This window comes from Fusarium poae, chromosome 2 (genome assembly GCF_019609905.1).
Source record: "Fusarium poae strain DAOMC 252244 chromosome 2, whole genome shotgun sequence".
Taxonomy (NCBI): Eukaryota; Fungi; Ascomycota; class Sordariomycetes; order Hypocreales; family Nectriaceae; genus Fusarium; species Fusarium poae.
Genome location: NC_058400.1, coordinates 4,602,496 through 4,616,033, shown reverse-complemented (window position 1 = coordinate 4,616,033; position 13,538 = coordinate 4,602,496). Strand labels below are relative to the sequence as shown.

General features: G+C 46.2%; 5 protein-coding genes across 5 annotated transcripts; 3 read left to right on the top strand and 2 right to left on the bottom strand.

Moving 5' to 3' along the window:
- Positions 1-540: 540 nt before the first annotated feature.
- On the top strand, positions 541-1,404 carry FPOAC1_005445 (uncharacterized protein; the record flags this gene model as incomplete). The annotated part of the gene is made up of 2 exons (XM_044849972.1): positions 541-634; positions 686-1,404. The coding sequence occupies 2 exons, from the start codon at positions 541-543 to the stop codon at positions 1,402-1,404; spliced, it is 813 nt and encodes a 270-aa protein (XP_044708682.1).
- A 2,009-nt stretch (positions 1,405-3,413) lies between these two features.
- Positions 3,414-4,336, bottom strand: FPOAC1_005444 (uncharacterized protein; the record flags this gene model as incomplete). Its single annotated transcript, XM_044849971.1, has 3 exons — positions 3,414-4,042; positions 4,105-4,141; positions 4,193-4,336. 3 exons carry the CDS (start codon positions 4,334-4,336, stop codon positions 3,414-3,416), a joined length of 810 nt encoding a protein of 269 aa, XP_044708681.1.
- Positions 4,337-6,174: 1,838 nt separating this feature from the next.
- FPOAC1_005443 (uncharacterized protein) lies at positions 6,175-8,152 on the top strand (the record flags this gene model as incomplete). Its single annotated transcript, XM_044849970.1, has 7 exons — positions 6,175-6,592; positions 6,646-6,828; positions 6,881-7,215; positions 7,264-7,388; positions 7,445-7,740; positions 7,791-7,892; positions 7,944-8,152. 7 exons carry the CDS (start codon positions 6,175-6,177, stop codon positions 8,150-8,152), a joined length of 1,668 nt encoding a protein of 555 aa, XP_044708680.1.
- Positions 8,153-8,399: 247 nt separating this feature from the next.
- Positions 8,400-10,494, bottom strand: FPOAC1_005442 (uncharacterized protein; the record flags this gene model as incomplete). Its single annotated transcript, XM_044849969.1, has 9 exons — positions 8,400-8,517; positions 8,569-8,817; positions 8,867-8,997; positions 9,046-9,603; positions 9,736-9,759; positions 9,822-9,883; positions 9,934-10,077; positions 10,126-10,227; positions 10,308-10,494. The coding sequence occupies 9 exons, from the start codon at positions 10,492-10,494 to the stop codon at positions 8,400-8,402; spliced, it is 1,575 nt and encodes a 524-aa protein (XP_044708679.1).
- A 495-nt stretch (positions 10,495-10,989) lies between these two features.
- Positions 10,990-12,540, top strand: FPOAC1_005441 (uncharacterized protein; the record flags this gene model as incomplete). The annotated part of the gene is made up of 1 exon (XM_044849968.1): positions 10,990-12,540. The coding sequence occupies one exon, from the start codon at positions 10,990-10,992 to the stop codon at positions 12,538-12,540; it is 1,551 nt and encodes a 516-aa protein (XP_044708678.1).
- Positions 12,541-13,538: the final 998 nt, after the last annotated feature.

Here is a 13,538-nt window from a genome sequence, read left to right as displayed (position 1 = left end):
TAAGGATTTAATTTGTACCTCTCTCTTATCTTGATAATTTCATCCTACCATATTGTTCCCTTAGGAACCTGCTTCTCTTGTGCGTTGCGTGCCTATTCAATCATGTTTATCCTCCCTCATCGGGGGCATATCATGTCCTGATTACAATTGTTGACGGCTAAGATCGATAGACTCATATATCAGATCAAATTGATTTGCTTAGGACTTTGCTCGTACCAGCTGCCAAGGAAGATGACTCGGAGCTTGCTAGCTGACATATGTTATACTGCATACGAGTATCTAAGTGATCGAATAACCGCCTCGTAGGTGAGCATTTAGGCCCATGAAAGATATATCCTACCTATCCTCAACCTCGTCGAATTGAAATTGAAAACCTTCTCTTCTATGAGTCGTTGCAATTTTGGTGTCAATTGACGTGATCATGCCTGACATGTGATTGGTCCATTGAATGCTTTATATCTCAATGAGGATTCGTTTTCCCCTCACTTGCGATGGTTCAACTCAAAACAATCCATCATAAAAGCACCAGAAACTATTACCATGACACCTACACTTGATCACATTGTCATTCTGGTATCGTACAAGACGTTACAAGAGCTGCCTAAGTTGCTCGAGAATGTTCTCATCGTAATCGGTACGCTGTATTCTTCTCGGCCTTATCAAGCTAAACTTACATGGATAACAGATGGAGGTACCCATGCAGATGGCCGCACAGTCAACAAACTCATCGAGTTCTCTGATGGCGTCTATATCGAGCTCATAGCGTTCCAGGAAGGTCTTGATCCTGAACAGCGAAAGGCGCATAGGTGGGGAGAGTTGGAAGAAAACACCATCGTCGACTGGGCCTATACTCTCCCTGACGAGAAGGACTTTGGCATAATACAAAAACAGGTGAAAGAATCTAGTACCAAAGTTGTCTATCACGACCCTGTCCCTGGAGGCCGCCTTCGACCAGATGGGGTCGAATTGAAGTGGTCCGTCGCATCTGCCTACACGGTTTCTAGTCAACCTCTGCAGCCCGGAAAAGCTCCTTTCTGGTGTCTCGATCGTACTCAAAGGCATTTGCGCGTCCCGTACCAAAACGGCGACGGCTCTCAACCTTCCTACACCCAACATCCGTCAAAGGCTACTGGCGTGTCTTCTGTTTCGGTCTTTGTACCTCAGACTGATCGTGACACTATCTCCCAAGTCTACAACGGCATCCATGGAACTTCATCAGAGGAAGGCACTTGGCATTTTATTGTTCACTCGGGTTCAACACAGGGTAAACACCTTTTAACGTTGAAGAACAGCCAAGATGAACAACGACACATCCATATTACCCTTCTCGGTGATGATGACAGCCCCAGCAATATCGAAATCGTGCCTGGTTTGACCGTGAGCATTGATTCTGGAGCACGATGAACGTTCTCTAAACTTGTCAGCACATCTGAGTGTGGGGAGAAGAGGTTTGGAGTTATGATGTAGCCATTCTGATCAGATGACAAGATTTTGAGAAGAAGCAGTCATCGATCGCACGTTTGGGTACCTAGATAGATGTGGGTTTCTGGGGTACATCAGATATGGAGGTTACGATTGATAAAAATGCAGGAGGGGCGGAGCCATTGCTTATGTTCTCGTGTCTTTAGAGCAATATCGAGTGACAAAAGTTTGTACTTAGATATTTGTCATAGCCACGCTCTTGGCTTTGATGTAACGTTTCTCATGTCGAAATTACAATCCTGATGGGGTATTCATGTCTTGAAGCGAGACTGTGCCGCACAATTTGAACAAATGATCTAGACGAGTCGGTCAAAGACGCCGAGAATTGACATGGTCTGATCGCTTAGTTCAGCCCTCCTTACAGGGGGTAGTAAGGTCGACCAACAATCTCCAGTGCTCTTTTGAGAACCATCGGCTTAAACATGTGAGCCGTCTGACCAAAAACCCCCTGCAGCATGGCGCGTCTGGTACGGTAAGCCCAATGAGCCACCTCCACTAAGGCCCAACAAGTCCCATCATGTCGAACCAACGGCTCATCGGTCACTTCCTGTCTTATAGATTAACTTGTCTGTGCCACAGTGACTATGGGGTCTGCAAGAGTGTAATTGGCAGAAGTCTTTGTGTAATTTTAATCGTGTCAAAAATCTTCAAGTGAGAACCTTCGCCCACTTGCTTCCTTGCCTCGACTGATCGTCTAATCCTCGAAACAAATACTTTTAACCGAGAAACGGTACCGGACCGCTCATATCCTCTCCTTCTATTGTCGCAGTACATTACTATTGCCTGTTTCTCATTATGGACTCCTATTCTTTTGACCGACTCGGCTCACGAAAGAGTATCGTGCTTGTCATGTGTCTTCTCGTTATGCTCGGTGTAACCGTCCACGTCTATGCTCTCGTTTTCTCGTCATCCTACAGGTCGCCTAGTCTAGTTTTATCTCAATGATCCATCGCATCAACGTCAGAACAAATAGAAAGATAACAGAGCGATCGTCACGGGTGGCTCTACTGCGGATCAAGTCCAGATCATGCGAAGGATGACACTCTGGGGCAGATGTCGAGGACGATTCAAAGTTGCAGGAACAAAGGGAATATTTGCCTCGCACCTCAAATGATCGTACAGCAAAGACACTCAAACTCCATATTGAGAAGTGTCAGACCAACGCATAATATCGCAAGTTGACTCCTATTTTTCAACCTCGAACATACAGGGTTGCAAATTCTCGTACCTTGTTCAGAGTCTTGCATTTGCATCTGCCGTCGAATTGCAAAGGGCCTGCTCGCTTCATGTTGAATAGTTTGGATCTCAATCCACATATCTCCGGGGTATCGACGCATCATCATACGATTTATTCATTATTCACATATCATTACTCACATACATCTTGAAAGATTTGAGGTTGAAATCTCTCCAAACGCCTTTGTGTATCCGGAACTTAAAAGATTGTTGGGGGAAAGCAGGACAACGATGTCTTTGCAACATGGCGTTCCGGACTTCTTCTCGGGACAATCCCGGCACGAAAACCGGTCGATTACACAACTCCATGATGAAGGTTATGAAAGTATCAGTATTTTTTTTATTAAAGATTATTCCAGGCACCTACGTAGCGCCACTTTCTGACCTCGAGCCCACACTTCTGATACTTGATATATCCCAAAATCCATGGAACACGCCTAGCTCTGGATCATATAGACCAGAGCGACCAGATCTTCGAAACTCTTGTTTCTTCACTTGCGATTGGGTTCTTGTTATAGGATGTGGCCCAACGTTTGACAAGCTTATCGGTGCTCGCGCTGATTCTTCTGTCGTTGAAAGCCCGGGAAGGAAGTGGCGAAAGATAGGGCGAAGCATTGGGAGACAGGCTTCATTTTGCGTTAGCTTTCGATCCAATGATAGGTATAGATGCTTGAATACCTGAGAAGACTGCCATATTAGTTTCCACAGTAGACCACATCATATTCGCCGCCATGTCTCTGGGAATATCGTCGGTTCGGGGATTGTATAACTTTGAATGGACCAACACAAATATCGACGCAACGCAGACTCTTCTCAGGAGTAAGTAACAGTTCCATCATATGAGTTAAGTCAACGTACATAGTTCCAGAGGTGAAAAGACCAATCACAGCTAACTTTTGTGACAATGGCAGAGTCATCTTCATGACTTCGATGACTGGCAAAATCAAGATGATACAATCCATTGTCGTGTGTACGAGAATCGTAGCAAAGAAGAAGTTTGCTTCATTGAAGGGACATTTCGCGCCTTGTATACTTTTATCCCAATATGCCTGAACTGGAACACAGTGGAATATAACGAAAAACGTTCGAAGAATAATCCAGATGGTCACAGCGACGAGCAGGCCTATGATGGCATATCGGATTGACGTATACTGAAACACCCGCCAGTAAAAGCATAGAATAGCTAGTTTGCAAAAGGCAATTGATGAGGCATAGAGGAGTTCACAGATCCATAGTAGGAGTCGTGATCGGTCCTGGATGCGGCTGGCTTCGATCGGGTCTGATATTGTACTGAGTGACAGTCCGAGCTTAAAGCTATGGGTCCCTAGATGTCCATCATAAGCGAATGCGCCAGATAGGTGGGTATCTTGGAAATGTTGTGCATACAGTAAATAATCACTGAACAATAACTCGTGATGAAAAACTACAGTCAAATAATGAGTACATGCGCAGGTTGAAAATGGAATCTGCGTACCAAGGCGACAATGGCAAAATAATCATCGATCCATAGTTTCGTCTTCATCATCCTCCGGGCTTTGATTCGCATTACAAGGGCCAGAAAAGCTGCGACCCAGGTAATGCTGAGTGCTGCATAGATATCGGGCTGAAGCCCGGCCATGACGTTGAGGTTCGAGCTATCAGGTCAAGTTAGAGTTTGCAACCAGCATTTTGATCAAAGACAACGGCTGTCTCTACAGCCCGTTTTAGTTGCTTCAATTGACCTCAACCAGTGACGAGAAAAGAGTGATTCGTGTTGTCTCAATGCCTCGGTTTGGTTTGTCGAAGGCGGGGGCAAGGGAAACATGAATTAGCGGAGGGGAACAGCCAACTAATGAATGGTCAGCACAGTTTTTCTTTCGTGAGCCAAGACCTGTCCTCTGACCAAGATTTCAGTCCAAGGTGACATCTGTCGTGGATAGAAAATCCGGGGTTAGTTTCTTGGATCCGCAAAAAGACGGGTTTACAATCCAGGAGGGTTTAGCTTATATCGGACCGATACCGATGGCATTTTCCAACAATAAGAATTCCTCAATCAATGGATAGAGAGACCTTTCAATAGCAGGCCCATGCTGTCGGAAAAACTGTAAAGTTTCCATAGTTCTACATTGATTCGTGGCTTGTCAAATACCCCTTCAATTGGATACCAAACTCGCCTAAGAAGAGCCCCTCTCACGAGAACAGAACATCGGAGCTTGAGCCGTGATGGTCCGGCCTACTTATAAATCGCTATCGGAGTCGTGGGTCTAGTGGCAGAGTAATCCTAGTCTGGCCGAGAAGCTAAGACTCTTGCCCGCTTGATAACCTCAAAGTTAATTGGAGACCATTCCCATCGAGGATAAGGACAAGATGTTTGATTTGGTGCCGTTACTAATTTTGCATCTGCACAACACCGAGCGCTTGGGTTGATAGCCGTTGCTAATTACCGAATAATCCATTGCGGGACTTATAACAGTCACTGTTTATTTATTGAGAATTAGTTAGTGGTAAAGGGGAGTCACCTTTCACATCTTTTATGACGTGTTGGACTGGAATGTGAATTCACCAAACCAAATTGGGGACGCGATGATTCGTCAGTTAGCGAGTTCATGTCCCCTGTCGTCAATGGACATACCCTAGACTCGAAACGAAATGTAGTTTCCAATGAACACGGCAATGGACTCAAAACAACAGTAATGCCCAAGATAGAAGAATATCTTTAATAGAAAGATACGTTATTCTTTAACCGAAGCAATGCCAGTAACCGTGGCATACGAGTTTGGAAACCGATGACATGTTTGTAGATGGAGACTACTTCGCTTTGTGGCAAGTAGACTTCTCTTCTGTTCCCAATTGACAACTTCAAAAGTGACACTTCGCACAGAAACAGGGAAAAACCAGCCACTTGATGGCATTCCGCACCAGTTACGGGTATCATGAATGTTGATGCCCAAGATACGCGCCTCGTATCGTGCGTTTTCACCAAACTCATCACCTCAAGTGCGAACTGTGCTGTACATTCATCAATCTGAGCGCCCCGCAACGCGTGTTCAATCTCTGAAACCATCGGTCACTGTAGCCACTGTAAAGACACATCGCCGTACCGCAACCTCCTCCTCTCGCCACTTTCATGCATCGGCGAGAAGCTGATTCTTACTATTTGTAGTACAGAAGCGGACCATCACATGCTTACTCACATTGGCAATGTATTGGCAAGAATCACAGGCCTCAGAGCCGCATAAAGACGTCAATATTGGCCAATCGCATAATTTGAGGTGTCGCACATCCTGCATGAACGGACCTTGAAACCAATTTGGGAATACACCTTCATAAAGTATTTATACTAGGCGACAGTCAAAGGCCATTACCGAAGTCGTATGACTGCAGCTTTTCAGAGGCGACTGACATATAAAAAGCCATAACTGGCCCCCAAACTCACGGCCCCTGTTGTGAAAAATGTGAAGCATGCGACCGCCCGCCATGACTCCCACAATCCCTTCGCTAGACTCTACGGAGTCATTAGCAATTCTATTCTTTTCCGGAGTGATTGTCCATGTTGCCGCTCTACGTAAGGGCGAATGGGACCTCTGGACTATACGATTTGTTTGCGCTTGGATAACCTACGAAGCAGTTACACCATGTGCACTGAACCAGCTCAGGTCCATGGTCTACTTCGACGCGATACGTCTTGCCAACAAATGGCTGTTCTCATTTCTACTCGGCATGACAAGTAGCATTTTGATCTACCGGGGTTTTTTCCACCGTCTGAATAGGTTCCCCGGTCCCTTTGTAGCACGACTCTCAAACATATATGCCTCTTGGCTAGCAATCAAAGAAGAGCACATGTATCTAGAGGTCCAGAAATTACATCAGAAATACGGAGATATTGTCAGAATCGGTAAGTCAGCACCGCAGAATACTAAAGCACATATGTGACTGAAAGCTGCCAAGGTCCTCAGGAAATTTCCATCGCAACACCAAGCGCGTTTCGCGTCCTCCATGCAAACAATTCGCCTATATCGAAAGGGCCATTTTACAACGTTGCTCATCCATGGGTAAACCTCCTTGCCGACCGAGATAAGAAACGTCACGCGCGTCGAAGAAAGACTTGGGATAAGGCCTTCACTGCAAGAGGTATAAGGCGCGCTCCTTTCCTGTATCAAAATCTCAAACTAATCCTGAACAGCCCTTAGAGATTATGAGCCACGGGTCGTCAGATATACGAAACAACTGACCGATCAGATCGAGAAGACCAAGGGAACGCCGCTCAACATTGCGGCTTGGATCAACTTTTACACCTTCGATATAGTGGGCGACCTCGCTTTCGGCACAAGCTTCAATTATTTGGTGAAAGGGGTAAAGGATAAGTTCTTGACTGAATCACACCAGAGTCAGGTTCTCATGGGTTATTTTCGCCAATGTACCTGGTTCTTTGAAGTGTTCAAGGAAACTCCTTTTCTCAACAATTCATGGCTATCTTTTCAGTCATGGCTGAAACAAAAGGTGGAGATTAGAAGAAAGGTAGGTGAAATCTGAAGCGAAAGACTGACCTGATCTGACCTTATCCAGAACAAACCCTCAGAACCTGATGTATTCTCCTGGATTCTGGAGGAATATGATGGGATTGAGAACCCCACAAAGGCTGACTACCTGAGACTTTGTGGTGACGCGCATCTCATCGCTGTGGCAGGAAGGTAAGCCTAGAACCATTTGATGTTCAAGAGTAGTGTAGATACTCATATGAAGGCAGCGATACCACATCGGCGGCTACTTCCGTTCTGTTACACCAACTGACCCTTCACCCTAACGTCTTGAAGAAGTTACGAGCAGAGATCGACGAATACAAGGCCAACTATGAAACGCCGGACTATGTGTCAATGAGCAAGCTCAAGTACCTCCAGGCATGCATTGATGAATCCCTTCGTCTTAACCCAGTCATTATGTCTGGCCTCCAGAGAACAACGCCACCCGAAGGAATGCAAATTGATGATGTCTTTATTCCTGGAGACACCATATTCCATGCTCCATCGTACACTATGTATCGAGGTATGTGTATATCTTACCTCTCGTCTGGTCACACACTAAAATACTTACAGATGAACGATGCTTTGTACGCCCCCTTGAGTTCATCCCCGAGAGATGGACGACTCAACCTGAACTGACCATTGATTCATCTGTATATGCTCCATTCTCTACTGGTAAGAACATCCAGAAACCTCATCATCGTATGTTCCATCTAACTAGCAAAGGTCGTGGAGCATGCGCTGGAAAGCAGTTGGGTCTGATGGAGATGCGGTACGTCCTGACAGAGATTCTGTCAAAGTACGACATGGAGTTCGCGCCCGAGACGGATCCAGAAGCTTTTATTCATGGCTTGAGAGACTGTTTTACACTGGAGCTTCCGGATTTAAAGATGATATTCACTCCGAGAGGAGAGAAAGAGCATGAAGCAAGATGAACCTAAATCATATCTCGCCGGGCGCATATGGTGGAACACTGGAAGATTTCATTTGGTAGCTAGTTTTTGAAGGTTTCTGAGGCGTAAGTCCCAAGGTATACTTCATTTGGTAGCCCTGAGGTCTGATAGCTAATCCAAGGAGCCATTCCCTGTCGGCGTCTCAAATTTGAAATCAACCTTCCCTCTTCCTTCGTTCATAGACTGCATCATGTAATGCAGCCCCTGGAGAGTCAAGAGTGCCGGCCTACTAACTACAGATTGCCGCCCCATTCCTCCAGTTCGTAACGTCAAAATTGGGATACGGGTAGGCCGTAATCTCAAGAAGCTGCTCCAATGGAGTTATCCTTCCATGAGAAGGGAAGACTCTGCGACATTGTCAGGTTAATTGAAAAACAGATACAAGCCATATCACGTACATTGTGTGTCGAGGTAGACCATCTGAGGAAATCTGGTCCAACCACTGTCTCATTTGGCCCTGATTTGAAAGCTCAGCATCCAGCCCAGCCTCCCAACAATCGGCTTCGAATGCTACCACAGGCGAGTCGGCAGAAGGACACAACTCCGTGATAACGACATACGTCCAATCAGAAGCATGTGGTCCTTGGGCTACCCAGTTGAACCAAGCCACGATTTTGCCGTCGGTATGTTTATAAGGATGGCTTTGACTACGCTTTTGTGAGCTATGCTGGGAAGATTCAGTGAGGAGGTCCTTACTTGAATGTATTAAACGAAGCTGAAGGGACACTAGACCAATAATCTGCAGCGATCTCGGGGATAATTAACCTGGCACCGGCCATGGTGAATTCGGGAACTCCACCAGAGTGGTCGCGATGATGATGTGAAGGCTGTGATAATCAGTGCTATTCGCAATGAAATTTTTGCTTGATACATACTGCAACAAAGGTGATGCGTTTCTTGATGTTCTCTGCAACCCAATGCTTGATTGTTTCACCCCATCCTGGTGGAGCATCGCAAAGAATCACTTCGTGGTCAAACTCGATGATGACTATCTTGAACCCGAGTTCATCGCTGTCGTTGAGAACAAGCCAGTGTACCTGAGGTAGACCGCGAACTGGGTTTTCAGCTCGAATGATCTTCAATGGTTCTTGAACGACACCCGATCCGAGCATACTGGAACTATAATCAGTCACAAGGCCTTCCAAGATCATATGGGACGAGGTAGCAGGTGGAGTTTTTGGCCCCAAGCTCTGATCTTCAGGAATTCCATCGAAGTATCCATTGGGAAAGTCCGGGTTGAGAGTGACTTGTTCGATGCGAAAGTCTTCTAGAACGGCACTGAGACGCTGCCGGGTCGAGTTGTAGATAGTTTGGACAAGTTGCGGGAATCTGATGCCCTCGACCTTCTTGTAATCAGAGAGGTACAAATCCTTTTTTGCGTCTCCGTAAATTGGGTGGGCCTCTGTCGAGCGTACAATGTATGGCAAATTCGACTTTGGATCCATAATTACTGTGATTCCTTGCTGATTGTCATGGACTTTGGATTGTCAGCGGTTTATTAACGAAGAGGTTGGGATAGGTATACCGGCTTGAAAATGGACTCCATTTATTTCCATTTTGCTTACAGACACAGACGTGGAGTTTCTCATCTGAATCATCAGCTGGTCATAATATAACATTGGTCCAATGGCATCATCGTAGCATAACTCACGTGGTATAAAAGATGAGGGGACAGCATTCGAGCCTCGATGGCAAGATTTCGAGTGAGAGCAGCTGTGGAAGTTAGGTATATTTGGTAACCACGAATTTCAGATTGTGCTTACCATCTGTGTAACCGAATGTGACATTCTCTGTCATATGGATCATGTTGTTTCCTTTGACATAACATGCGAAACCATCTGCCCCATCATGTACGACAAGCGAAAAGTCAACTGGTTTAAGATCAGGCGAACCCCAAGACCACGAGTCTAAGTCATGTTAACATGGACCTACAGCTATAATGCGGGACAGCTCACTTGAAGGGGTCGCATGGCGGTCGATTCTCTGTTGCAAAACATCAAGGTCAAGCCTATAAGAGATGTTCTGGGACCCAGATATCATGACCGATGTATCGGCTACTGTAAGGTGGTAGCTTTGCATAAGTGATCGCGATCGATAGATGCTGTCTTCGTAAGTACAACTGAGTTTACAATGTAACTTCGAGAGTCTAACTTTGGTGCATGGAAAGTAATTCCTTTGAGTTGACTGATCGGACCGGTACCGCCGAGGGCCTCGAGGGCTGCATCCACTACTTCCTGGGCTGTTGGTTCGATGACCAGCTGTGCATAGACGACAGTTATCTGGACAAGACCCAAAAGAGCCAGGATGATCCAGGGCCTTCCCATGGTGGTTTTGGAATGGTAAAGTGGGCAAGACTTCGGCTTCAAGTCCATAAGTGTTGACAAAAACGGGTTGGTCAATGCCACCATTCTTCGTTCTGATGCGAGCACAACGTTGGGTACCTTGAGCAGCCGAGAGTTGAACTGTTTATGCAGGGAAAGCAGAAGCCTTATATATATGCACTTGGAGATGGGCGGATGATAAGATTGAGGGGTCATAGTGCCTCACATCCTTCTTTCACTCCGTTCGCAGTGGCAACAGCGAAATCCCCACCTCTTATTTGAAGTCTTGAGATAGTGTTGGTGGGCGTGTCTCCGATGTGGATAGTTAGGTTTAAGTCGTAAGGTTTCTCAGTGTAGCACAAAATGCTAAGCACAGATAGAATCTAATAGAAGAAACTTTTATTCCAAGTATAAATATTGAAATGTTCTCTTCTTTCGCTTCAGTCATTTGTCAATCATTTCATTATTCTTTTCCCAAGATTGACCAACAACAGCAAGATGTCGACGCAAACCCTAATCTGTATTAGAATGCAGCATGCTACTGAGAAGATATTGATCAGAGAATTCGCCAATAGAATCAGAACAGTGGTTGCACAGCGACCCGATGATCAAGAGGCCCTGCGCCGGGCTCGAGTGGCTACCCGATTCTATCACAGCTTTTGCAGTTCTTGTCCAACTCCCCAGCTTCTTCCACTGCGCCATGTGCCTGTTTTCCCAGTGCGGACGCACAGTCGCGGAGTCAATTTACCAACAGAGATATGGACGCAAATCATCGGCAACGTCAGTAACTGGGTTGATCGGGAGGGCAGGATGTATCGGTCAGAGGAGACAAAAACATTGATGTCTCTAGCTCGCACCTGCAGTCTATTTCAGCATATTACCGAAGACTATATATATCGCCTTTTGCCATTCAGAGGACATTCTTGGGAAGTATGGCGGTTTCACTTTTCAATCAGTATCGAGCCTCGCCGCGCCAACCTTGTCCGATCACTCTTTCTCTGGTGGGGTGATGAGCACCAAAGACTGGTTGACCTCGTCCGAGCCTGCCCAAATCTTGGCAGTTTAGCACTTAGATGGGTATCTGGAAGCAGGTTCTCAGAGTCGTCGCAAAGACATGAAGAGGGTATGAAGAGGTTACTCCAATCATGTCCTCAAGTCAGGACCTTCAGGTTCCCTGGGACTTCCCAACCACTTCATGAAGACGCGGATCTGGGCATACGTGCTGCCCAGTTCTATAAAGAGCTCACTGAACTTGAAACAGACATGAACACTGGTTGGGCGACGCATGCCCTATCGCATTATGACTTCTCCAATCTGACAACCTTGAGTCTAGGGCAACCATTTCCCAAATATGGGATTCATGATCCGTATTGGATTCCCCCCGCGGTCTATGCAAACGTTCCGCGGCTACAAAAATTGGTTTTGAGTGTGGGACTGATTGACTTCACTTCTTTGAAGGATGCCTGTATTGGGTGGGGACATACACTTCAGCATATCTGTCTTGATACACGTACCCAGGTTTACGAAGATTTTGGAGATTTGCTTCCATTTCTGCCGGCCCTAGAAGAGATGGTATTGCTCTCATCAGGCGTCGACCCAGTGACACAAACGATTATTGAAAGCATCACGAGAAGCCGTCGCCTGACAACATCGCGCCTTCGGACTGTCGTTTTGGGAAGACTTCCTAAATGCCACGTACTAATGCCATATCCATCATGGGCACCACCCATAGATTCGGCTCTTCAATCTATGATGGACATTTTACATCCAACCTTGGAGACGCTGTATCTGGCCTGCCACCGGTCAGTTCAAAGACCATGCCTTGACCATCTAAAAAAGGCCAAGAAGTTGAGACAGCTCAGGATATATTTCGAAGAAGACGTCAAACAAGAAGATATTGATGAGTTGGCGGAATGTACCGAGCTTAAAAACCTGCGGCAAGAACATCAGCTACTGGATGGGGGGGAGTATTCATGTTTAACTGGTGGCGAGCCCTTCGAATTGCAATTTCGTGAATATGGACATGGCTGGGGTGAAAGGACATGGTAAAGAAAAGGTTAACGTACATGATAAGCGGGTGCAACAGACAAGCGAGTGCAACACAACATCACAACATCTCAGATAGAAATAGCAATAAAAACACAACAGACTATTAATTAAGTAAAATTAATCGCTATATTCTTCCATAGACATAGCGACAAGTATCTGACAGGTCCTTGCATTATGTCCTGTCTTGCCGCACGCTCCACAGCGCCTTTCCTTCATTCGCGGAGGCCCTCCTTGACCACCACTTCTCGATGGTCCAGCCACCGCCTGCGCATCAACATCCGTTTGATCAATTACTTGCCTTCCTTCCTCTACTGTCATCACCCCTCCTTTCTGTAGCCGGGTTCTTTTTGCCCTCCGCCGCCGGCTTAGTATCTTATTTGCCTGTTCAAGATCTTGGACCCTGGCCTCTAATAAGGCAACCTTATGCATAACTATCTTTGTTCCCTTGGAAGAAGACCTCAATGCTTCTAGAATTGACTCTGGAGAGCTACTTTTATGCCTTTTGATTCTCTTTTCAAGATATTCAAGCTGAGAGTCGGCTTCAAGGATAGTCTTTGGGGTCTTTGAGACCCAAGGGGTCGAGGGGCTAACTACCTCCTCCACAGGCGTTGGAGTCCGCAGCTGCACATCGAGCTTCGAGATTACACTTTCTGGGTCGAGAGGAGCAAGTCCGGCTCCTCTAAAGGCTGCTTTAATATTTTTCTCTGTCATTGTGGCCTGGTAGGCGGTGTAAAAAGCCGGCAAGAACTCGGTTTTGGAAATGTGGGTTACGGAGCATCTGATCAAATGCTCGATTTCTCGCCCGTAAGCCTTCTTAAGCAGGCCAAAGCACCCGACATCAAGAGGCTGCAGCAGATGAGACGAATGAGGCGGTATACAAAGCGTGATGATTTTATTTGCCTTGCAATATCTCTCAAAGTCGACCGAGTGGTGACTTTGGTGTCCGTCGAGGATCAGGAGACGATAGCGATTCTTTGATTGCTTGGTAGTACACCGGT